The sequence below is a fragment of the Pyrus communis genome, chromosome 9, assembly GCF_041283825.1.
Source record: "Pyrus communis isolate YQ-2024b chromosome 9, ASM4128382v1, whole genome shotgun sequence".
NCBI classification, from domain to species: domain Eukaryota; kingdom Viridiplantae; phylum Streptophyta; class Magnoliopsida; order Rosales; family Rosaceae; genus Pyrus; species Pyrus communis.
The window spans coordinates 11,186,985-11,211,385 of NC_142573.1; the positions used below are offsets into that span (position 1 = coordinate 11,186,985).

General features: G+C 37.4%; 4 protein-coding genes and 1 long non-coding RNA gene across 6 annotated transcripts; 3 read left to right on the plus strand and 2 right to left on the minus strand.

The window, feature by feature from the left end:
* Positions 1-1,673: 1,673 nt before the first annotated feature.
* Positions 1,674-10,073, plus strand: LOC137739982 (AT-rich interactive domain-containing protein 4). 2 transcript variants are annotated; one of them, XM_088699407.1, is made up of 16 exons: positions 1,674-1,984; positions 2,341-3,946; positions 4,106-4,294; positions 4,715-4,768; positions 4,976-5,064; positions 5,341-5,617; positions 5,753-5,809; positions 6,066-6,097; positions 6,468-6,603; positions 6,685-6,858; positions 7,311-7,949; positions 8,507-8,644; positions 8,753-8,851; positions 9,147-9,247; positions 9,346-9,436; positions 9,526-10,073. In XM_088699407.1, the coding sequence occupies exons 2-16, from the start codon at positions 3,797-3,799 to the stop codon at positions 9,649-9,651; spliced, it is 2,352 nt and encodes a 783-aa protein (XP_088555533.1). In that variant the 5' UTR covers positions 1,674-1,984; positions 2,341-3,796; the 3' UTR covers positions 9,652-10,073. The 2 variants fall into 2 exon arrangements, with proteins under 2 accessions (XP_088555533.1, XP_068335853.2); XM_068479752.2 differs by lacking the exon at positions 1,674-1,984 and having other exon boundaries at positions 2,631-3,399; positions 3,515-3,946.
* Positions 10,074-11,913: 1,840 nt separating this feature from the next.
* Positions 11,914-13,424, plus strand: LOC137740545 (RING/U-box superfamily protein). The gene is made up of 2 exons (XM_068480389.2): positions 11,914-12,737; positions 13,346-13,424. Exons 1-2 carry the CDS (start codon positions 11,914-11,916, stop codon positions 13,422-13,424), a joined length of 903 nt encoding a protein of 300 aa, XP_068336490.2.
* An 896-nt stretch (positions 13,425-14,320) lies between these two features.
* On the minus strand, positions 14,321-15,026 carry LOC137740546 (agamous-like MADS-box protein AGL61). Its single transcript, XM_088700655.1, has 2 exons — positions 14,721-15,026; positions 14,321-14,413 (listed from the first exon to the last, which is right to left on the minus strand). Exons 1-2 carry the CDS (start codon positions 15,024-15,026, stop codon positions 14,321-14,323), a joined length of 399 nt encoding a protein of 132 aa, XP_088556781.1.
* Positions 15,027-20,680: 5,654 nt separating this feature from the next.
* Positions 20,681-21,823, minus strand: LOC148694249 (uncharacterized). The gene is made up of 2 exons (XR_015966888.1): positions 21,087-21,823; positions 20,681-20,992 (listed from the first exon to the last, which is right to left on the minus strand). It is a non-coding gene; the product is annotated as an uncharacterized LOC148694249 (long non-coding RNA).
* A 296-nt stretch (positions 21,824-22,119) lies between these two features.
* LOC148694250 (uncharacterized) lies at positions 22,120-24,155 on the plus strand. The gene is made up of 5 exons (XM_088700656.1): positions 22,120-22,149; positions 22,293-22,436; positions 22,883-23,125; positions 23,228-23,726; positions 23,875-24,155. The coding sequence occupies exons 1-5, from the start codon at positions 22,120-22,122 to the stop codon at positions 24,153-24,155; spliced, it is 1,197 nt and encodes a 398-aa protein (XP_088556782.1).
* Positions 24,156-24,401: the final 246 nt, after the last annotated feature.

Here is a 24,401-nt window from a genome sequence, read left to right on the forward strand (position 1 = left end):
CCTAAACATGTTGGTGAACTCTACTTCTATTAAAGAGATGACACAAATATATGGTAAGGGTAACACTACTCATATAACAAAGACTGGTTTTTTTACTTCAGCGTGTTAAGGTGCATGTGTAGAAGTAGTTATGACTTGTGAGTACGGAATCCATCCAATTTTTTTCTCAATATTATATCCACAATTACGAGAGCATAAAAGATTGACTTCTTCTTTTCTTCTCCCTTTTTCTTTCTTTTCAAAACAGAGACTGACTTACTTGAAACTAATATTTTCTTCAGAAATTTTATTTGAACTCGTATAACCTCTTTTTACACCCAACTTACTTTTTACACCTATATTAAAAATAATTAAACTATCAAAATCTTTTTAAACCCAAATTTACTACATGAACTACCCTTGCAAACCCAATTCAAAATATAAATTTCTCTTTACACCCATTCAATACAAAACTAAATTGATTAAATGAAAACTTGTTATACGAAGATTGAGAGTGCAGCATGGAGGATCATGAATGGAGTAGTTATCCCTAGCAGTACAACTATCAAGAAAAATAAAATTGGAGAGAGTGAATACGCTTCGTTTCGATCATATCCCCGTCTACGCTATTCTATGCTCCATTCCGTCCATGGTTTGTCAAACTTTTCTATTAATAGCCAGTGTGAAGTGTACGAGGATGGGTGTACACATACTGGACCTGATCAAGAAGATGAAGCCAACAATCACTTCATGTGAATTGTTTATTTGATTGATGGAATGCAACCTTAGAAATCCAACGCGGTTGAGCATCCTAAAGTTGCTGGTGCCTTTGAGAAAATTTAGCTAGTGGCCTGATGATTCCTTTCTGAAAGGATTGTCCCAGGGGTGCAGGGCAACCGGGCAGTGATGCAGGTGCATTGACAGCAAGTAGTACTAGTCACCTTATTAAAAATTAAACATGTCCACAATGTAAAGAAGATGGCGTAATAAAAGTTGATGCTAGTGATGATTTTATATTCGAGCTGCAGATTTATGTACGAATGTGATTGTACTTTTTGCAAGCAATACACTTTTAATCCTAAACAAAAATAATTAAATTCAAACAAAAAAACTCACATAAATATTCATACCTTAGCTGGAGATTTCAAAATTTCATAATCCTTCTCCATCCATAAAAAATAGCTTGGTTTTGTCCATGTGAGTGTCTTAGGGTTTTAGCTACAATAGAATGTAAGGTGAGGATTCAATTTTTAGTGTGGCTTTATTAATAAATTTTAGTTTTATTGTTAATTTTAGTTTGTACTTGATGATAATTATACAATAAGGCAAATATGACAATTCATATTTAAAGTTTAAGAGCATCTTCTAAGGATATGTCAAATTTTAAATATAAAATTTAAATTTGATGGTCTATTTGACAATTTGACATCTTTTAAAATTTTAGTCTCTAGCCGATATGTCTAATTGAACTATTATTTTATTGTATTATTTTATTTTTATAATTTTTATTTTATATTTATATTTTACAAATATAAATAACTTCTACAATTTCAGCAAAAAATATAAATAAATAATGAATCATTTGGCATTCATTTTCTTTTTTTCCTATTTATCATAATTAACTTTTACAATTGTGAAACCCTAAATCACAATTCCTTCTTGTTTCAATCTTGTGTTGCAGAAATTAAACTTTTGTGGTTGTGTGGATCAAGATCGAAGAGAAATCTCACCCCACCTCTTCGAAGGCCCCCAAATCCCAGCCCCCTTCCACTTCTTCTTCCCTGTTGACCCAAACCCCAACCCTTCCCGATATTCCAAACCTCACCCCACCTAAATCCCATCTTAATAGTGGAGACGAGCTTGACCGGCAGACACTGTCAGTGATCGAGCGGAGGTGCAGACAGAAAAGACGACGACGAAGAGGGAGAAAGGGCGATGAGAAGGGTTTTGGGGGGACTCTGCAAATGGTTAGAGAAAAAGAAGTTCGAAGGTTTTGGAATTCCAGGTGAAAGGAATTAAAAACGATGAAGAAGATGATTTTTGTTTTTGTCTTTTTCAGTTTGCTTTGAAAGAAGGTGGATAGGCGACATGGAAAAGTGTTTAATAATGATTTAAAAATATTTGACATTGCTATCAAATTTGACAACAAGGATCGGCTGCTATTTCATGTTATGTCACATCAGATTTAATTTATCGGTTGAAAATTTTTGTTCCTACCTTTTAAGACTGTTAAAACAATTTGGACATTTTGATAATTTCTTTGAAAATGCTCTAAGTTAGATGTAGAGTGAAATTACGTGTGTTCAAATAAAATTGGTCTATTTTCTTCCGTTTTTTGATTAATTTCTGGGTGCATGCTAGCTGGAATTCAGGATGGCTCAGGGAGCGAGAGTGTGCCCTTACCCGCGCGCGTGGGAGCGAGATGTTCGTGGAGACTGGGAATTGGATGAGAGCTCGATCAAGCAAAAGCTCCGGTCGGTCAAATAACATCAGCCCCTCATCCGCCCAATCAACGTTAATGAATCAAAAGAAACATTAAGAATTACGAAAACAAATCTTAATCAAAACCCAACACAACAGGAATCCAACAGGAATTAAATTAAATCCAATTCAAAACAACAAAACAAAAACAAATATAGTAAAGAAATCCTGGGCTTTTCTTTGATTATCTTTTGGAACATGTGCGACCACATCAAAAAACGTTGTTGTTTGTTGTTACCTGTACCTTCCCAAATTCCGAATCTTTGTGGGTAATAACACAAAAAGTCCAAGAAATCTCAATGGGACATGAAAATTTACTGTTCGATTTCGTCGAAAGTTAGAGTCTTTGGGGTTAATGTTACACTAAACACAATGGTTGCAATCAAAGGTTGTTACTTTGTCAAGTTCGTCAAAAGGACTTTTAATTGGTTTCAAAGTTTTTCTCTTGGGTTTGACCTTTATGAGGTTTTGAATGCATATTTCTGACGCACCCACCTTATTTAACAAATGCGAATATTAATTACTTTTAAATTTTTATTAAAATTTTGGTGACTGTAAGAATTTTGATTTTATTTTTGGTGAATTAGATTACGATAGATAGAAACAGAAAAATAATAATCCTAACAAAAGTTGGGGTTGTTTTTTAATACGAATTTCTTTTTGGGGATTTGGATTTTACGGGCCTAGGGTTCTCTTTTCATACTTTACTCGTCTATTTTGTGCTTTTTTGTGATTGTAGAAGTTAAAGGACTCACTTGGGTCGTCGGTTCTTCAAAATTCCTCTTCTGGGTTGTTCGAGTTCTTCAATTCCCTCATCTGGGTCGGTGAGATTTTGTGATTTTTCCATTGTTCTTTATCGGGTTCGTTGATTCCCCACGTTTTCTCATCTTGGTCGCGGCTAATTTTTCTAATTTCAACAGTTTTTGGGTTGGAATCGAGGTATTTTGCCCCAAGTTTGCTTCAATTAGTAGGCAAAAGTTGGTTAATTTTGCTCATAGTTGCCATTGTAGGTTTTTTCTTCTGAGATAGGGTTTTGTATTGTTTTGGGTTCCAGGATCTTGTTATGCTGGCTTTCTGGGGAAATTTTGGTTCTGAGAGTGCTCTGTGAGGAGGGATTTTAATCGCTCTTAGTAGATTTGCTTATGCTTCCTTGAATGCTAGCTACAAGGTGAAATTTGATCAGGTTGGTGTGATTGGGATCCAAGCTATGGTCCAAGTTGTGGCCTGGCTTCAGTGTTATAGTGTAGGGGATTTCAATAGTTTTCGGGTTTTAAATCTTCTGTGAGGAGCTTGAGCTACTTTGCTTTGCCAACTGTGTGGAAGCCTGCAGGAAATAATGTTTCATTCTCAGGGAGCTTCAAAGCACCCTTGTAGTCTGCTTGTGGTCAATTGTGCGGAAATTTCTGAAGAGAAATGTAATAAGGACACGGCAGATGATAGACTCAGATACCCGTTTCCGGAGTTGGTTTCCTCAGGGCGTTTGGAGGTGAAAATCTTTCGTTACCATTATCTTCTGAATATTAAATATCAAATGTGTTGCGCATGCTTTTGTTACCAATATCTTCTTGTTCTTAACTTATTTGGTGAATTCCTGGTTTTGGTATAGTTTCTAATTTTGCCCTGTATGTGACTCTTTAAAATGCAGGTTCAAACTCTGACCAAGCCAACCAAAGAAGAGTTATGTAAAATGCTTGAGTCATATAAGCCGAATCTTGTATACCTGCAAGGAGAACAGCTTGGCAATAATGAAATTGGTTCTCTTGTCTGGGAAGATGTCGACTTGTCGACTCCTGAAGCTATATCTGAGATCTTTGGTGCCACATTGCCTACAACTGTATGTATTAAATTTCTTGAACTTGCAAAATCCCACGTTTGTATACATGATCTATGCCCCTATTCCATTCTTGCATTGATGAATTAAGGAAAATATATTTCATGGGACGTGGTTGGTGAATTGCTTTCTTATTTGTATATATTTATGGCGGCATGTGATTTTTTAACTCCGGTTTAGTCATTTGACAAGAGACATTGAAAAACTCAAGGAGTGGGTAAATGGGAAATGCCTTATGATGTTTGTGGAAAGTGTGCGTTGCATGATTTCTTGTGGTCGAAATCTGTTTGCAGTTCTTTCCCCAATTATGGTTGATGTTTCTTTCTTTTTTAGTTTATTTTTCTATGCTCTTTTCTGTTTGTTCTTTGCATGCTTGAAGTTTATTTGACATGGGGCTCAACTTTATATAATACATATATGCAGGTTTATTTGGAGGTTCCATATGGTGCAACATTGGCAGCAGCCATTCACTCAAAGGTAATTTTAGTAAGGCTTATTAAGTACGCTCTCAGAGTTCACTACCAAGGGATTAATGAGAAATGGCTTGTTTGGGTGTTGTACTTTTGTTTCAGAACTGGAAACCTGTTCATTTTTATTTTTTTTTTTCGTCCGAACAATCCCGTTATTTTTGCGTAACATGGTTTTGTTGAAAATTGTGATTGAGTATGGATGTTTCATCTGCAGGGGATTCCTTATGTGATATATTGGAGAAGTGAATTTTCTTCCTTTGCTGCTTGCCACTTTCGACATGCTTTACTTTCAGTGGTACAGAGGTACTTCTCCTTCTATTCATTTATCTGAGCACATGCATCAAGGGTTTTGGTGTGCACATGTATATGTATTTGCAGTTTGCACACAGTAATGTTGGTTACATATAGAAAATTGGTTAATGTTTGGTTACCGTCACTAGAGACACCTAACATCATTGATTTGGATTATATGGTTTGTCTGTGCAATATGCATGAACATCGTTAGTTTAGACATGTTACGCTTCTATATTCTGTACAAGCACTAAACAGGCTTGACAATTGCAGTTTTGTTGATTGCAGTTCATCAACTCATACATGGGATGCTTTCCAACTTGCATATGCTTCCTTTAGGCTTTACTGTGTAGAAAACAACCATCTCGTTCCTGCTAACATATATAAATCTAGTGCGGAGCTCGGGCCATGTCTTCTTGGTGACCGTATAAAAATCAACGTTGATCTTCCTGAGGTAGACATGGAAGAAAATGAAGAAGGTTCCTTGGGTACTCTCCCTGCTATAAAGATACATGATGATGATGTGACCTTGAGGTTTCTTGTTTGTGGCGAGCCGTCCACATTGGTAAGCTTGCCTATATTTCTTTTTTACCGGTGTTTAAATGTTTATTCTTCAGTTAGGAAAACATGCACACAAAAGCCGGCAGGAATGAACATACTACCAAATCATCCATAGACTTATGGGATGAATTATTTTCAGGATGCAAGCTTATTAGAACCTTTGGAGGATGGTCTCAATGCCCTCTTAAACATTGAAGTAAGTGTGATTTTGGCTATTCAATTTGTGTTTTTTTTTCCTATAGCTCTAATTAGGGGAATATTTCCTTCCAGAAAGTGCTTATTCCCGATTAAACTTATTGAAGAAATGATAATTAGTACTACCTTACATTACTTTCCTAATTTTCTATTTATGTTTATCAAAAAATTAAACAAAAACTAACATACTACCCTTAGTATCATTACGGTGCAAGGAGTTCTTATTTTTCTTCATTTTATTGTTTATGTTGCTCCAGATGCGTGGGAGCAAGCTTCATGGAAAATTTAGGTATGTGGGATCCTTTATATAGTTGATGTATATGGTGGTGGATGCTCTTTTATTGTAGCTTGATTGGGGTTTTGCAATTATTAAATAGTATAGTAGTTTGCATCATCTTATTGGTTAAAATATTAACTGTTCATGTGGAGAAAGGATGCTGTTGACTTTGTTTGGAAAACTAGTTGCCATTTTCTAATGGTTTTGTTCCTTATAAGAAAGGTTTTAAATATTATTGCAATTTGGTATTTGAAACGGCTTTACATTAAATTTTCAAACTGGCCGGTACTTTTCTATTTTTATTTCCCCCATGTGGACTTGTTCAGCAGTTATGCCCTAGAGTGAATAAAATTAATGAATGAATGCTTTTTAATGTTTTTAGTGCTCCTCCACCGCCTCTTCAGGCTGGGACTTTTTCTCGTGGTGTCGTGACTATGCGATGTGATGTATCAACTTGTAGTTCTGCGCACATATCACTTCTTGTGTCGGGCAGTGCTCAAACTTGCTTTGATGATCAGGTAATCCTAAAGGACTTGTGTGGAAAAATTCTGTTATTGGGAGCTGTTCAACTTTACACCTTGTTACCTGTTTACTTTCAGCTCTTAGAGAATCATATAAAGCATGAAATTATCGAAGAGAGTCAACTTGTACGTGCATTGCCCAAAGATGACGAAACCAAAGCACCTCTATCTGAACCACGAAAGTCTGCGTCAATTGCATGTGGGGCTACAGTATTCGAAGTTAACATGAAGGTTCCTGCATGGGCTTCACAGGTTTTATCTATATCTCCTCTATCTTGGTCTTTGCTAGCATGATATTGAAGAACTGCGGGGACACCAAAATTTGATGCCCCCTTTTGTTAATTTTGATTCTGCTGGTCACCACTCACTTGCCCATTCTGTAGTAGTAATCAAATTCTCCTCTCTCTTAGTTGAGGGGATTCAAGAAATTGGGGGTATGCTAACTGGTTAAAGGAGGTATCTAATTCTCATGCCCAAGAATGGGCCTCGTGAAAATGGAGATTCTATTTTTATTGCTACAACATCAGTGTTTAGGAAGCTATTAGTTCTACAATCTGGTTATCTAAGGAGTATTCTTTGTGGAAAAGCAAATTTACCTTGTTGGCTTGGAATCTTCAGTGTTGACTTTTTTTTATGTTGAAGAAAAAGGGACCATTTTTTCTAATACAATGCAACTGTTGTATTTGTTGTGGCTGCAATTTCAGGTTTTGAGGCAGCTCGCACCTGATGTTTCTTATCACAGTTTAGTTGCACTGGGCATTGCAAGCATTCAGGGATTACCTGTGGCTTCTTTTGAAAGAGATGATGCTGATCGCCTTCTTTTCTTCAGTTCCAGTCCGGGGAAAGATGGTAAATCAAACGACTTGATTCTCAGCAGCCTTCCTACTTGGTTGAGACCACCTCCTCCTAGTAGGAAGAGATCTCAACCATGCCAAGAGACAAGCCTGGGTTCTCTTGACAGCCAGGGGCTTCCACGTTTACCTGCTTCTAAAATTGATGAAGACAACAGAGTTGCTGGAGCAATGAATGGGGTTAGCACATCTTTACCTCCAGCCAGACAAAGATTGAAAATAGCCGCAATGAGGCCCATTCCTCATGTTCGTCGTCCTAAAATGACACCCTTTTCTGGAATGTCTGAGGTAGATGGGCATGAAGGAGGCCAAGTCAAGGCTCATATGCCTCCTCCTCCTCCACCCACAAAGCTCAGTATTGTTGGATTAACTCCTACAACACAACGAAAATCATACTCAAGCTCTTCTCAGGCTAAGCAGATTATTTCCTTGAATCCTTTGCCATTAAAGAAACATGGTTGTGGTAGAAGCCCAATACATTCTTGCTTAGAGGTGAACTATGTTTTGCTTAAAGTGTTAAATGAATTTGTAGGTGTTGAACAAGTCTATATATTATCCACACACATGCACAACTATATTAAATATCCACATTGTGGGTGTTAACCCACATACATGCACTACCATGCTCTCCATGTGCTGCAGATATTTTTTTCTCCTGTAGGTTGTAACCATGTGATCAGAAAATAATATACATGTTGGTCATAGAATAAAGTAGCCGTCAAGAAAGTAATTAGGTTCGTAAATAGGGAAGTCAAAATGGGAAATAGGTAGTTTTAAATTGGCAGCAGGAATTTTCTTCTCTTTTTTTCGTTTTTCCAAAATTGTATCAAAAGATGTTGTTTTCCTTGGAAAATAAGAATTAGCAAAGGTATAAAGGCGATGTTGTGGAGTAAAAGTAAAGTGCGAACATGAGAGGAATTCCACTATTATAATAGTACAATGAATATGAATTTTTTTTTAATGTTACTCTTAACTATATGCTTAACCTGTGGGGTTTTACTTTCTTATTCACATACTTTGTTTTGCTTTTTTACTTCACCCTTGAGCAGGAGGAGTTTTTGAAGGATGTAATGCAGTTTCTAATTCTCCGAGGACATAATCGGCTCATTCCCCAAGGTGGACTCGCTGAGTTTCCAGATGCCATTCTCAATGGAAAGCGTCTTGACCTGTACAACTTATATAAAGAGGTGAAAATATCAAATTCCTTGGCCAGGATTAAGGCCAACGTTGTGACTAAAATAACTAACGATGGAATTTTGTAAAATTTGTTATTGAAAAGTTGAGGTGTTTGTCAGGTGGTTACAAGAGGAGGCTTTCATGTTGGCAATGGCATCAACTGGAAAGGACAGATCTTCTCAAAAATGCGCAATTACACAATGACCAATAGAATGACTGTATGTCTATAATCTCCCTTTGGTTTTGTTTTCCAGTTTTGAAGTATTTTAATGCTGCAACATCTGCAAAGAGGTAAGAGAGAATGAAAGGGTGGGACCGAAATTGTGAGACGGTTTATGCTTATGGGAGAATAGTACTTGAACCTCAGAATAATTGGTGATTCTTCCAAATCTATATTCTACACCTAAATAGTATATAATTATGACCGGATGAATAGGGACGTATTATGTGTAAGACTCAGTAGCTTGTAACAGGTCAATTGATACAGGTGAGTCTTGATTCTTTTTTTCACAGGGTGTTGGAAATACACTTAAACGACACTACGAAACTTACCTTCTAGAATACGAATTGGCTCATGATGATGTAGATGGAGAGTGCTGCTTATTGTGTCACAGGTTTGCATTTATCCCGTCTTATTTTTTTCTTCTCCACTGGCATAAAATGATTGTATTAGCTAATGTCTGCTTTCATGAAATTGGATATTGTTCTACAGTAGTGCAGCAGGGGATTGGGTAAACTGTGGAATATGCGGTGAGTGGGCTCACTTTGGCTGCGACAGAAGGCAGGGCCTTGGTGCTTTTAAGGTATCTATCCCAAAATTTGTAAGCACCTTGTGGCTGAGAAAACAACTCATTCGGCTTTTATGTGTTAAATTTTTGTTTCGACTCTGCAGGATTATGCAAAAACAGATGGACTGGAGTACATATGTCCACATTGCAGCATCAGCAATTTCAAGAAGAAACCACAGAAAATTGCAAATGGATTTTCCCAAGGCTCAACTGTATCACGGCCACTGTAATTCAATTTTGCTCCTACACTATCATAATTAATATCATTTTCCTTTTGGCTTTCTGATTTGGAGGTTGCTTCCCTCCCCAATCTGGCACGAGAAGTTGATTTGTACGGTTGATTAGGCCTTAATTGCACGATGCTAAAATAGGAGACCAGAGATGGGGGGAGGACAAAGGTAGAAAACAGCAAGTCTGGTAGAGCATACTAGTTAGCGTAGGTATTTCGTTTCGGGTGGGAAATTTCTGTCCCTTTTTAGCTCTACCATTTGTATCAGTCTGCTTCTGTTTCCCCTTTGGGGTTGTTAAGGTTGATAGTTAAGAAATCCCATGATTCAGAAAGGGTCGTTGTAATATAATGCCGCTATCTCTGTGAACATGTACGACTTTATGTAGCGTTTAATGAAAGATTATGATTATACTGACCTATCAACACATTCTGTCTTTCTAATCTGCTGATTCGATGAGTTTTTCTTTCTCATATAAAGGCTTAGATATGTGAGCTGTTAGATCTGCATCGTGTGGCAATGGCCCGGTCATGGCGGGTTTTCGCTCCTATACCTGCTTGTGCCACCGATTTGAACGGGGAAATCATTTTCATGCTCGTTTTCCCCCCGACACACTCATCCATTTGTAGTCATTGGATTGTATAAATGGAAAAGGAATCAACTCCCTAAAGGGTGTTGAGTATCCCATCTTGGATGGAACACAAACACAAACAAGCCCACTGTTCATTACATAACACAAGCTCTGGCAACAGTAGGTCACCTTCAATGGGATATGCAAACATGTCTTGGGATGGACATTTTAAATATTTCATGTTGCCCCGAAAGCTCTGTAATGAACATGATGTAAAATACCTAGCACGGCCGAAAAATGTAAATTTAATTTTCTTTTATATCTTTAGGAGCTGGGTCGTCATGCTTGGTAAAGAGATAAAAGTAAATGAGATCTCAAATTTACATCTCTTCCATTGAAGTATAATTCATGTTCCATAAATGTAAATATCGTTTTTCTATCTCAAATTTGTATATGCTGATTAAAAATACTCTTCAAAGTTAATACTATAATGAAATTTACAGCAACATTCTATCAACTCAATGAGTCAGTGGCATTAGGGCATCTTCAATGGAAGATGTAAAACACTTTGAAATGTGTACTTTGTTTTTTAGGTTGGCCGGATAATTCTCCAATGAAAATATTTAAAATATACATCTTGGCCGAAAAAGGTAAATAAAAACCTAAATCTAAATAATTTTTTATGTCTTCTGGTGTAAAAAAAGATGCAAATATGATTTTTTTTAGAGTTTTTTTATTGACACCCTACAATCTTATGAATACACCCCTTTTTTTTTTTGAATTCTTGTTGAACTACCTCATTTACCCTTATTTAAATTTGAAAAAGCAAAAAAAAAAAAAAAAAAAAAAAACCCAGCATCCACATATGCATCACATATTCCCTTCGCAACAACCAAACAACATGCACCACCATTAACGCAATTCCATTGATCTCAATAATTCAAATATTCAATTGTTGCAAGAAGATGATCTTGATAACTTTATTTACCCAAACATATGCCGATCTTATATTACAGAAGCACTTTCCATATGTTTTCCTACCAATAGCCATCAAGTAGACACCCTTGAGTATGACGTTTGAAATTGCAGCTTCTACAAACTGCTAAAGGCCTCGCAGAATGACATGGAGGGAAGGGGGAGGGGAAGGTGAGGGAATGGAGTGCTTAGCATGGATCGACGAAGTGGAGGAGGGTGAGCGAGATGTTAGTTAAGTGAAATGTTATTGTTGTTTTGAACATGTGGGGTGGTTTCAGTAGAAGTAAGGTTAAAATTGGAATTTAAAACAACAATTTTAAGTGTGGGATGTATTTATAAGATTGTGGAGTGCCAATTAAACAACCTTTTTTTTATATCTCAAATTTGCATCGCTCCATTGAAAATGCTCTTATAGATGAAAAACTTATTCATTAAATTGTTTTCGAAAAAATTAAAGGCATATTTACTTTTACACACATTTATACAAATGAGAAGCACAGAATACAAAAATGTAACTGTTACCGCATGAAGCAAAGTGCCAGTCGTTTGGGAAATCGAGAAGAAATCAACAGCCGAACTCATTAATTTTCTATTGCCTCTATCCAAGTACTTGGAGCCTGATGAGAGACTATCCAAATCCTTGTAGAAGTTACATGCATACAAATAAATAACGAGTTTATGAGTTGAAACGTAAGCCAGAATCTGAAAGAGAATTAGTAATGGAGGGAACATCATCATCATCAGGCTCTGATGATAACACTCTTCTTTTGGTTGATGAGTACTACTTTTCAGCTCTCCTTGATGATGATGAAGTATTTCCCATCTCAGATGAGAAATATGCACAAGAGTTGCAGCTTCAAGAGGCTCTAATGTCCTCTGCAATTGCTTCATTAAGCCCCCATATTACTACTCAGCCCCCGAAAATCGGGGAAGGTGTTGTTGAACCCGTAATGAAAATGTTGAAGGGGAAGGAAAAAGAAACTGGACAATCCTCTGAAGGTTTTTGCGGGATCTGCTTGGACGTAAAATCAACCGGAGAAATGTTCAGAAGCAGTGGCTGCAGCCACACGTTTTGCTGTGATTGCATTGGGAGATATGTTGGGACAAAAATTCAGGAAAATATTTCAGTGGTGAAGTGTCCTGACGTGAAGTGCAAAGGTGAGTTGGAGCCACAGTCATGCAAGTCAATTATTCCTAAGGAAGTGTTTGATAGGTGGGAAACTATACTTTGTGAATCAATGTTTCTGGGGTTTCAGAAGGTTTACTGCCCTTTTAAGGACTGCTCCGCCATGTTGGTGGATGATGGAGAAGAGGTGGTGACTGTCACCTGGTGCCCGCATTGTTGGAGAATGTTCTGTGCTCAGTGCAAGGTTGCATGGCATGCGGGAATTGAGTGCTGGGAGTTTCAGAATTTGAATGAGGATGAAAGAGAGAGGGATGATATCATGGTGTTGGAGCTTGCTAAGAAGAATAAATGGAGGAGGTGTCCTACTTGCAAGTTCATTGTGGAAAAGAATGACGGCTGCTTACACATTACATGCAGGTTTGCAATCATTTTTTCAAGTATATATAATTTTTCATTTTTATTGTCACAAGGTCACGTGAGGTTATCAAACCATTCATATTTAAGTCCTGTTTTGTTATTTGGTTTTTCTTTACAAATTTATGTTTTTGGTTATAGTAAAGTCTTTGATCTCATATTGACTAATGTAGTTTTCAAATACCCATTTTATTGTCTTTGGAGTGCTCTTTTTCACTTATTTCGTTCTTGTTCTTGCTTAGTAGTGCATGCTTTTCTGTATGCAGTTCTTCAAACATGGCTTACATTGATTCTTTAGCTCAGGATTATTGCTTGCTGATTGTTTCATATATATTACATATTGGCCTGTTCTAGTGGTTTACTTTTGTTTATTTCTTTGGCAGTTTAAAGTACTTACTACTTGTTTTAGCTCCAAAGGCCATTAATTTTCTGTTGATTAATATCTATAAAACTGGAAAACGGAAAGAAAATATGTGAAGTTCGTGAACACTACTCAATCCAAAGAGCAAGAAAAATTACATTACTGAATTTTCATCAGGATATATGATAATATTTTTGTTACCATGAAAAATTGAATATGTGATCGTATTATTTTGCATTTTTATATATAGGTGTGGATACGAATTTTGCTATGCTTGCGGCAAATATTGGCGCCACCTTCAGAGTCATACATGTTCATCAGCAACTTGAAAACTTGAAGGGCCAAATAATGAACGAGGATCCTACCAAAATGTACTGGGTCGGATTCAAATTGATGATTATATTTCTCATTTTCTTTTAATATTTGTGATTGAAACGTTGACTGTAATGTGAGATTTGCGGAGAATATTGAACTATATTTTGAGATTTGCGGGGTACAAGAAACTGTAGAATTTGTTGGATATATGATCAAGGGAATGAGGAGTGGGAAAGACCACAAAACAATAACCCCGGCGGCCCCACCCAACCCACCCCACCCCGCCCCCCCGGGGCGGGACTCCTCCTCCTCCAACTCCCAAAGGCATTGTCTACTGCTGTAGCAACAGTTTAAATTGTTCATCGGCTTGTTTTTCTTTGGAAACATACCAAACATCGTACTCATATAGTCAAATTAGTAGCAATGCAAATTTTATCAAGTAACAATCAAATTATGAAATAAGAATATCTTGAGAAACTCTAATTACAGTCTAATTAGGAATAAGGTCTATGACGACGAAAGTATTATAATGTTTAGGATCTCATATGATGTGAGTAGTTCGATGAGTAAAACACATGGACGAGTGCTTGGCCTCTCAATCACACACATTTAGGGGATCCGTTCTAACTCTTTTCCTATATTCTTAAACCTCTTGGATGTTTACTTTCAGATGTCGTATCGCTAACAATATTGTCGTTACGATTCTACACAAGAAATTGACACTGTTGGGAATCAAATTAAAGACTGAAAATAGTTCATAATATATTAATTGGCTCTTGGCAACCTAAAAACAAATAAATATATTCTTCAGATGTGACTCCAGGAGTCCATTATCCATAGTCATCAAGGAGGAGAAGTTGCACCCGGTTGGCTCGGTCCAGACATTCCTAAGCATCTCATTAGTTCGAACCTACTTGTGCAAGGCTGCCATGTACTCTTCCAACTCCTCCAAACTAGTCATCGCCTCAATCGGCTTCTCCCACCAAAAACCTCCTCTTTCTCTCTTACTCCAATATTATTGTTATTTGTGGAAATTTTCAGGTCGACGGGCCGAGGGCCCACTCCAACAACACCGATACTGTCCCCACTTAACCACCTGCACAATCCTCAGGTGTGGGGTTTTATCACAAAAGGCCTCGGTGTTAATTAGAGAGGGGTATTTCTATTTAAAACACTCTTCTCTTCTCCCTCTGTCCGATGTGGGACTGGGGGTTCCAACATTATTATTATTCCCACGCTTGATCTTCTCTGCCTCAATCCGTGTCCTCTACTTGTTTATTACTACTACGGATTATAATAACAGGCTATGCATTAGTAGGATGATCTGGTTGATCTGCAAGCAATAAGGAGGCATTATTGTCGGCAAGGTAGTGGTTGATGATAGTGTGAGGGTCAGGGCTGCCGAAGCAGAACACTTTGCCGTTGCTAGGCACGACGATCCCCGCTACCTCTGCACCCGTCAAAACGCTGAGTTGGGCCGCTTTGTTGAAGATACGCCTTTTGCGGTTGGAGAAGGTAACGTGACGCTTGTCCTTATCTTCAACTCTCTTGATTTCAATCTTTCTTCGACCTTTGCTAGCCTTTTTTGATATCTGATACTCAACAGTTATAGCCATGGCAGGATATTAATGGCAAACCCTAGAGGGAAGAAATCTAAGGCCTGCTAGTGGGTATATTTGAATTACGGGTGTGTTTCAAATCAGAATTTGAGAGGCTTTAATGAATTTATAAATCTATGGATTTTTATAGAGTTTAATTGATTTGTAGAGATTTCATACAAAATTTTGATTCAATTGTGAGATTTGTGGATACTTAAAATACACTACGAAATCTCTCTAATTTCCTCTAATTCCTCAACTTTTCAAATTCTTTAAAATGAATTTCTAATTGAATACACCTGAAATGTTATAAACTTATTTAAAATCCTAATTGAATACACCCAGATTTATAAGAATTTTAATAAACTAACTTAAAATCTTAATTGAATACATCTTGAATTTCAGTGAATCACTTAAAATACTGATTGAATACCCCTAGATTCACTAAAAGAATTAAAATCTCTCAAAATTCCAATTGAATACACCCCCTACATATTAATAAAACACTCATTGTCAACCAAAATCCTATAAAATCACCAATTTAACCCTCTAATTAAAATTGAATATGAATCCCTCAATTTTCCAATTGAATACATCCCCTACATATTAATAAAACACTCATTGTTAACCAAAATCCTATAAAATTACTAGTTTAACCCTCTAATTAAACCTGAACATAAATAAGAAATATGGGTAGAAATGTAATTTCACACAATCAAAATTTTGCTGTTTTTTTTTTAAAGCCTCACATACATATAATTTTAATATATCTCTAATTAAAAAAAAAAAAAAAAAAAGCAAAGCCTCCCCCATTCCCACATTATCATTCTCTTCCTATATCTTTCTACTTCAAAAACAAAAATAAAAAAATTTCACACATTTGTGTGTGCCCACATGCTAATAAATATAATGGTAAGAAATCAGTGATTTGGTTATGAATCATATAATTAAGATGTGTTTATTTATTTATTTTGTTGGAGGTGAGGTGTTTTGGACCACAAGTCTTCTGTCCCCAATTTGGTGTCCACAAATTAACCTAGCCTTTACCCTGTTAACTTTTATTAAGGAAGTTTTGATGAAAAGAACTTGTGCTAAGTTTAATTTAACCAAAAATCACTTTATAATATTATTTAATCAAAAAGGCTTCATATTTAATTGTAAGAACAAAATGAATCTTTATAAGGCCTCACAAACATTGAACACATACATGGGCTGAGTTAAAAGCCTAACACGAAATAAATAAGTTTTCAACTCTTGCACCTAACGGAAAACACATTCCGTCAGCCAATTCCGTTAGAATTTTTTTTTGGTTTTGTTAATGATACAATCAAAGGCAACAACAGGCAATTTCTGATGAAGCGTATGGAATGGAACTAAAGGGAATTTCGAATCTGTTTCGATTCGATGCTCATCCTATTCGGAGGAAAGTAAAATAAAGGGTATGAAAATTGTGACTGGAACATTTTAGATGAGGATGAAAGTAAACTACATGGAATGGACATTGGGACCCTTTGGAGGATCGATGGCAGGAGTGAAGGATTTGAGTTTGCAGTATGTTATGGATCTTCCGCAATAAGCTCTCCGTTCTCACCTACGTTTGCACAGATGTTCCCGCTTCCGCCTTAAAGAAAGGCAGGCCGCTTTGCCGAGTGTGTCCACGATGCAATTGTGCAGTGGGTGTGGTGTAATTGTGCAGTGGATCTCGAAGGAGACAACCAGATTTTCAATAAGAGGAGAGGGACGATTGGCTTTTTGTTTTTTGTTTTTTTTTATAATTTTTTTAATAATTGTTTAACAACATTTGAAATTATAATTAAAAAAAAAAAAAGGAAGTTTTAACGAAAAGTTTGTGGTACTATTCATTTTAACGAAAAATCACATTTTTACATTAAAAAGTCAAACCTGGTACAATTCACTTTACCCTTTATTTTGTCTTTATCGTTAAGACTCAAAATTTTCAAACTTTTTTCATTAGTTTTCCTTTAAAATGGTGAAGCTTCCAAGATCTGCTGCCCTACTATTCCTCTCTGTCTTCAGACTCACCTAGAGAGAAAGGGAGGAGAGAGAGAGAGAGAGAAGGTTAGCAACACTAGTTGATTGCTAGTGTGGCACTCTAGCTCGTAATTTTTTTTTTTTATGAATTAGTACGATATGACAAATGCACACTTGTAATAGAAAATAACATATTTGTCACGTTTATATGGAGTGGAAAATAGTTTGCTTTTCTCTATTTTAATTGGAAAACGTATTTTGTGGTTTTTATTTCTGATTTTTAAATTGAATAAATTTAAGAAGAATGAAAGTATAGAATGCTGGAGAAAAGTTTTAATTTTTATAGTGAATAAAGTAAAAGAGAATGAAAATAACGAATGCCGAAGAAGAAAAAAGGCGTGCAGAAGTCACAAATGCTTTAATCTAGTTAGCTAAACACAAGTACTAAACTATTTCTGGAACTAACTATTTATGAAACTCAACACAGGTACACTTGACACACCCCGACCGAGATCAGGGCGTGCTGGCCGTCACGCGAAGGTGACGTAACCATGTGCGCGTGCGGAAGCTAATGAGAAGGTAATATAAAAGTACGAATAATTAAAAACCTAAAAGCATACAAAGTACTAGTGTATGTGAGACACAATTCAGAGCAAGTCTACAACAGTCCAAAAGGAAAAGATACGACATATTTACACCCGAAGGTGACCCTACAATGGTGAGTGTCTGTCAGAAATGCCGGGACGCCCTCTGGGATAAACCACCGAACTTGCTAGACCACTAGAACCTGGAGGGGCGCAAAAACAAAAGCGTGAGTGGGCAAAAACAAAGTTCTTTGAAAACTCTTTAGCAAAACACTTTCTAACCCCTCGCCGTAAAACTTGTATACTTCCCAGAAAATGAACATATATACGTATGTATAGGTATGCCAATCATGCTCCACAATATGCCATTCATGCTCACAATATGCCATTCATGCTCACAATATGCTATTCATGCTCACAATATGCCATTCATGCTTGAGAATATGCCACAACAGAATCTCAAAATCAAATATAAATGCTCAAGCATAACCACATCAATAACATATAATCTGGCAGTCGGGAGTCACCTAACGTGACATGTACCGCTGCATATAGAGCTCCAATCTCAACTCAACATCTGAATCTGCACACAAGTCGGAGCCACCTAACGTGGTCTGTACGACAGGACTGGGTGTAATATATACGCTCTAGTGCTACGATCACGTGAAGACTGTGCGAATAATCGCGGGTCACCTACGAGTCGGAACCACCTAATATGGTCTGCACGACAAGGCTTGCACCTAACTTGGATCCAAGGCGAGCGTGTGGTGCTGGTGAACATACACGTGAAGGACTCTGCCCCTCTCTGGGTGGGAGCACTAACACCGGGGGTGCAGATTATGAGCTCTCTAAGCATTTCAAACTACTATTGCATAATAAACAGGAATGCATAACCACATGAATACCGCTTACTTGGTACTTACCTGTGCGTCCACAGCACCAAATACACATTTATATATATGTATGCCACTACTAATACATGCGATGATGCGTAAACAACATTCATATGATGCATGGCATAAAACAAATAACCTTTTCTATTCTATTTCTGGGAATTTAGATGTATATAGGTATATACGGAAAACAAAAGCCCACTCACTGGTAATTAAAAGGGTCGTAGCCCCCCTGCCTCGAGTGTGTACGCTCGTCCTCGGAATACGAATCACCTAAACGCGACAAAGTTACGAAAACGTTAATTTAAAAGCACCTAAGCAACTTCTCGTAATAACTTCTCATACATTGCTCAAATTGGACAATTGAATATACCAACGTGACCTACACAACCTCAGGATCACACACATATTTTTAGAAAAAATTTTGGACCACGCACGTGCCCCCACGCGCCGGCCAAGGCACGGCCCTACGCGCCCCCACGCGCGGCCACGTGCACTGCACACTGACGGCGTCAGTTGACGCCGTCAGGAATATTCCGTCAACTAACGGAATATTCCGTTAAATCTAACCAGATTCCTTCCACTGCCGTTAGGAATATTCCGTTAGACATAACGGAATATTCCCCTTTCTTCTCCGGCGAGCCTCCGGCGCCGGCGACGGCGCCGGAAAACTGGGTAATTTTCGAACTAAGTTTTCTCCTTCGTTTTTCAACCATTTTTCACGTTCTTTATACCAAAATGAAGCTTAGGACTAGTAGAACGACGTTAGACTAGTTTTAAGGCCTAAAAATTGCTAGATCATACCTGTCTTCAACTTCAAGAATCGGCCAACTTCGTACAGGACGATCCTGACGTCCAAATTCACCCAACGAACCACTCCGAGGCTCCTTGGGACCTCACAAACACATCTACAAGCTTAGAAATTCCAAAAACACACTAGTTTAGGTTTGCATGAACAGTGCAATAATCGGACCTCGTGATATCGACGTGAAAATGGTAGTTTCCTTACCTGAAAATGGCACCACTGGACTCCTCTCAGCTCCAAGAACACGATGGTGGTCTTGGTTTCTCGATTGGTGAAGTATTGAGTAAGTTTGTGTGTATGTCCGTGTGTTGAAGAAGGAAGAAGAAGAGAGGAAATGGACTCGGGGAGAGAGAGAGAGACTGAGAAAAAGAGAGAGAGACTGAGAGACAGAGTGACAGAAAGTGAGGAAAAGAGGGAGGGAATCCCGGAAAGTGATAGTGTGTGTGTGTGTGTGGGTGTGATCCAATACATTCCACACCACACCAACAACTAATAACGTGACAAAAACGATCTAGGGGTAAAATCGTAAATTCATACGTACATTTTAATAAATCCCGGGACGGGATGTTACAACACTATTTACGAAACTGACTATTTATGAAACTCAACACGGGTACACTATTTATAAAATTGAAAGCGAGTACACTATTTATTAAACTGACTATTTATGAAACTCAACACGGGTACACTATTTATTAAACTGACTATTTATGAAACTCAACATGGGTACACTATTTATGAAATTAACCATTTATGAAACTCAAAAAGGGTACACTATTTATGAAATTAACCATTTATGAAACTCAACATGAGTATACTATTTATGAAACTAAAAATGGGTACACTATTTATGAAATTAACGATTTATAAAACTCAACATGAGTACATTAGTTATGAAAAAGAAAACGGGTACGCTATTTCTGAAACTAACTATTTATGAAACTGAAAACAGGTACACTAAAGCTGACTATTTATGAAACTGAAAACAAGTAGGCTATTGGGTCTAGCGTAAGATCGAAGTCGTTAGCTTGTGGGTCTAGCGTCGTCACTCATTTCTTCTTCCTCCCTGTTCTGTCTAGGGAATGGTAATCATCCAAGCATATTACTGTCGTGATGTTGTTGATGAACATGTTGGAGTTGAATAGCCTGAAATATGCATTTGACAACTTCGCAATCAATTCCAACTTCAATGGACTGAAATTTGAGATAAAAACCCACATCTCACCGAAATTTGTAAAAAGAAATCATAGAGAGTATTGTATTTTTTATTTATTGTTTTTGAAAATCATCCCTCAAGTTTTGATTGGATTTCGTAGACCCATCAAGCCTTCACACCATAAAAAATCATCGTAAGAAGAAAAGAGAAATCATACACTCCCAAAAAAAAAAAAAAAAAAAAAAAAAAAAAATACAATCCCCCATTTATCCAAAAAAAATAAATAAAAATACATGGATGCACAAATACAGAGACCACAACACAATTCATTACAAACATGGATGAATTTACATCAATGAAACACTGATAATTTTGCCATAAACATCACATAGATTACATGACAAAGTCAAAAGCGAATCCGAAGCTACAACACCGACAAAAGAAGGAAGGGATGGAGTTTTTTTGTTTACGATTCATTTATGAATTCGCAAACCTCGAGATCTCCGCCGTTTGTTTGTTCATCCAATCTGAAGCCATGGCCTAAAATCAAAGTCCTACATAGCAACAACATGCATGAGTAATATATTGAGCTTTTCATTCCAATTCTTTGAACAATAACATTAAAGATGAAGGATGGCAAATTCTTACCTTTGCGATGTTGACTTTTGTATTTTAGGTAGGATCCCTAATTGAAATGTAATCCCGTGTATTCTCATGTAATCATTTGTAATTAGTTCTCTTTCCATTTACGTTAGGGTTGTACACCTATAAGTACCTCTTATTGAGAAGAATATATATCTATTCAAAGCATTCACTTCTTGGCACCAGAGCCAAAGAAAAATTTTAAAAAGTTATTATCGCAATTTGTCCGGACAACCCAGCATCAGAAATCGCCGTGCAGCCAGTTATGCCGCGCACCGTGAAACCAGCAAGCAACGTCGTCGTTGCTGATCTGAGTCCACCGAAGACCACTACGCATCTAGTTGTGTAGCGTGCCTGTCCGACCAGCGAGGGACGCCGTCGTTGCTGACTGAAGTTCACCGAACCAATCCCTACATCCACTCGCCACGACCCAATGCTGCATCACGTACCCACGAATTGAGACCCAACCCAGAAATCTTGTCGCTGCAAGAGACAAAACTTGCGAATCCGTCTTCGAACCAACCCAGATTTGTTACCCATCGTTGTTGAGCCGTTTCGGCTGAAATCGTTCTCAGCAGCACACGTTTTGCTATCATCGCTGATCCTTGTCGCGCGGAATCTCGTAGTCCCCGTCTACCAAAAGACCCAATTTCGTTGAACCTGGTTAAAGCCCATCTCCGAGGATTCTTTGCGTGTTCCTTGTCGCTATTGTTGTGGCTGCATAATTGCTATCTTTTCTACAGTGCAACCCTGCACCTTGTTTTTATTATTAAAAAAAAAAAAAAAAAAGAAGGAAAGAAAAGAAAACAAGAAAAGAAAAAAAGGAAAAGAAGAAAAGAAAAATAAAAAGGTTGCTTGTTGCTTTTTTGGCTACTTTTCTTTTTCAGCCCACGTTACATATTTTTTGTCGGCCTGGGAATTTGGGCCATATCTTTTCTCACTCAAATTACTTGGAGCCATGGCATTTTGGGCTCATACCACTATGCATCGATCTGATCAAACCTAAAACCATCCACCAATACTATAGTTAGTGTTGCCAATGGTAATGTTGTCCCCATTATTAGGAAAGGTGATGTCTCCCTCTCTGATACCCTGAATCTTGACTATGTACTTCTTGTTCTTTCCCTTGACTATAATTTATTATTTGTTGCTCAAATAACTGTCGCCCTACATTGCCTTGTTATTTTTTGGCCTTCCTTTTGTGTTTTTAAGGACATTCGGACTCGTAAGACGATTGGTTATGGTATTCGGAGGGGAAAACTCTACTACTTAGAGCTAACATCGAACAATTCTCGAAATTTGACTCAAGCTCTTCCCGTGGAAGGATCTCATAGGGAGAGGGATAAAGCTTCAGAGGTTTGTTTGTGGCATCATCGACTTGGACATGCTTTTTTTCGGCTATTTACGAAGGTTGTTTCCTAGCCTATTTGTTAAGCATGACGTTTCTAGCTTTAAATGTGGTGTTTGTGAAATGGCTAAAAGTCATCGTACTTCATTTCCGCCTAGTTTGAATAAAAGTTCAATCCCGTTTATGATAATTCATTCTGATGTTTGGGACCATCTAAAACTGCTACACTTGGTGGTGCTCATTGGTTTGTTACTTTTATTGATGACTGCACACGTATGACATGAGTTTGTTTGATGAAGTTCAAAAGTGAAGTTACTTCTTTATTTCAACGGTTTTACAAAATGGTACAAGTACAATATAAGTCACAAATATAGGTTCTTAGGAGTGACAATGGCAGCAATATGTAAACTCTGAACTTTGTGCCTTCCTTGATCATCATGGTATTGTTCATCAGACTACATGTCCATATACTCCACAACAAAATGGTGTTGCAGAATGCAAGAATCGTCAGCTTCTAAAGGTTGTTCATGCTTCTTTGCTCAAGGCGCGTCTCCCTGTATCTTTTTTAGGAGAAGCTCTCAACTCAGCTGCGTATCTCATGAATCGTGTTCCATCTCGATCAGTCAACTTTCAGACACCGCTCCAGACTCTCTCTTCATATGTTGATGCTCCTACAGTTCCTAATCTTCCACCTTACGTGTTTGGCTGTGTGGCTTTCATTCATCTTCATAAACAGTAGAGAAGTAAGCTTGAACCCCGGACCTTACGTTGTGTGTTTGTGGGGTATGCCTTAAATCAGAAGGGGTATCATTGTTATCACCCTCTGACGAAAAAATTGTTTGTCATTGTGGATGTTGCATTTCATGAGAATGATATGTACTTTGCCAATCCTGAGTCTTCACTTCAGGGGGAGAATAAGATAGAAGTTCAAACTCTTGATTATACTATTCCAGATATAGATAGTGTGAATGATTTGGATTTAAGTAGTGATGTCTTGGAAATAAGTGGTGATCATTTGCACAAAAACAATGATGTGAATGAATTGGAACAAAGTGGTAATGACTTGGAGACAAGTGGTGATCATTCACATGGAAACAATGTTGAAAACCTTGAAAGGGACGAGTCGACATCACCAGATAAGTCATTGCCTGATAGCTCATTGCCAGTTTCCTCACCACCGAACAGTCTTATGTCACTAGCGATCTCACAGTCGATCTCGAGTCCCAATAACCATAATCAATCGTCTTCGATCCCGGATGCACCACCACCACGTCGTCTCCCAGATCACATCAATCGAGGTATTCCTAAACTTACTTATGAAGCTGACCCTAAATGCAAAACTAGGTATTCGATGAGTAAGCCCAACCTTGAGTCTAATGTGTTATACCCGTTAAGTAATTATGTGTGTAGACTTATTATGTATGTCTACACTTATTATGTATGTAGACGATATGGTGGTAACAGGTAATGATTCGGAAGAACGTGCGGCCTTGCAAAGATACCTGTCTACAGAATTTGAAATGAAGGACCTTGGATCCCTGAAATATTTTTTAGGGATTGAGGTGTCGAGAAGCAGTTTTGGAATTTTCTTGTCTCAGAGGAAGTATATTATTGATTTGTTGCATGAAACTGACATGTCATCTTGTCAGCCAGCAGCTAAACCATTAGAAGAAGGATTAAAGCTTAATGTTGATCATAATCAAGTACCAGTTGACAAAGGAAGATAAAGCCGTTTGATGTATTTGGCACACATTATATCTGTTTCAATAAATTGTAAGAGACTTGTTGAAGACTTAATTGAACACACATTATATGCTTGTTCTCTATGTTTTCACTATGTTCCAATACTTCATAATATATATGTCATTCTATTTTGTAGTTTATGATGAAATTGTTTATATTTTAAGTATAAACTAACACTTATTTACAAGAAATATAATAGATTTACAAAAATCCGCCTAGTCTGCCTAACT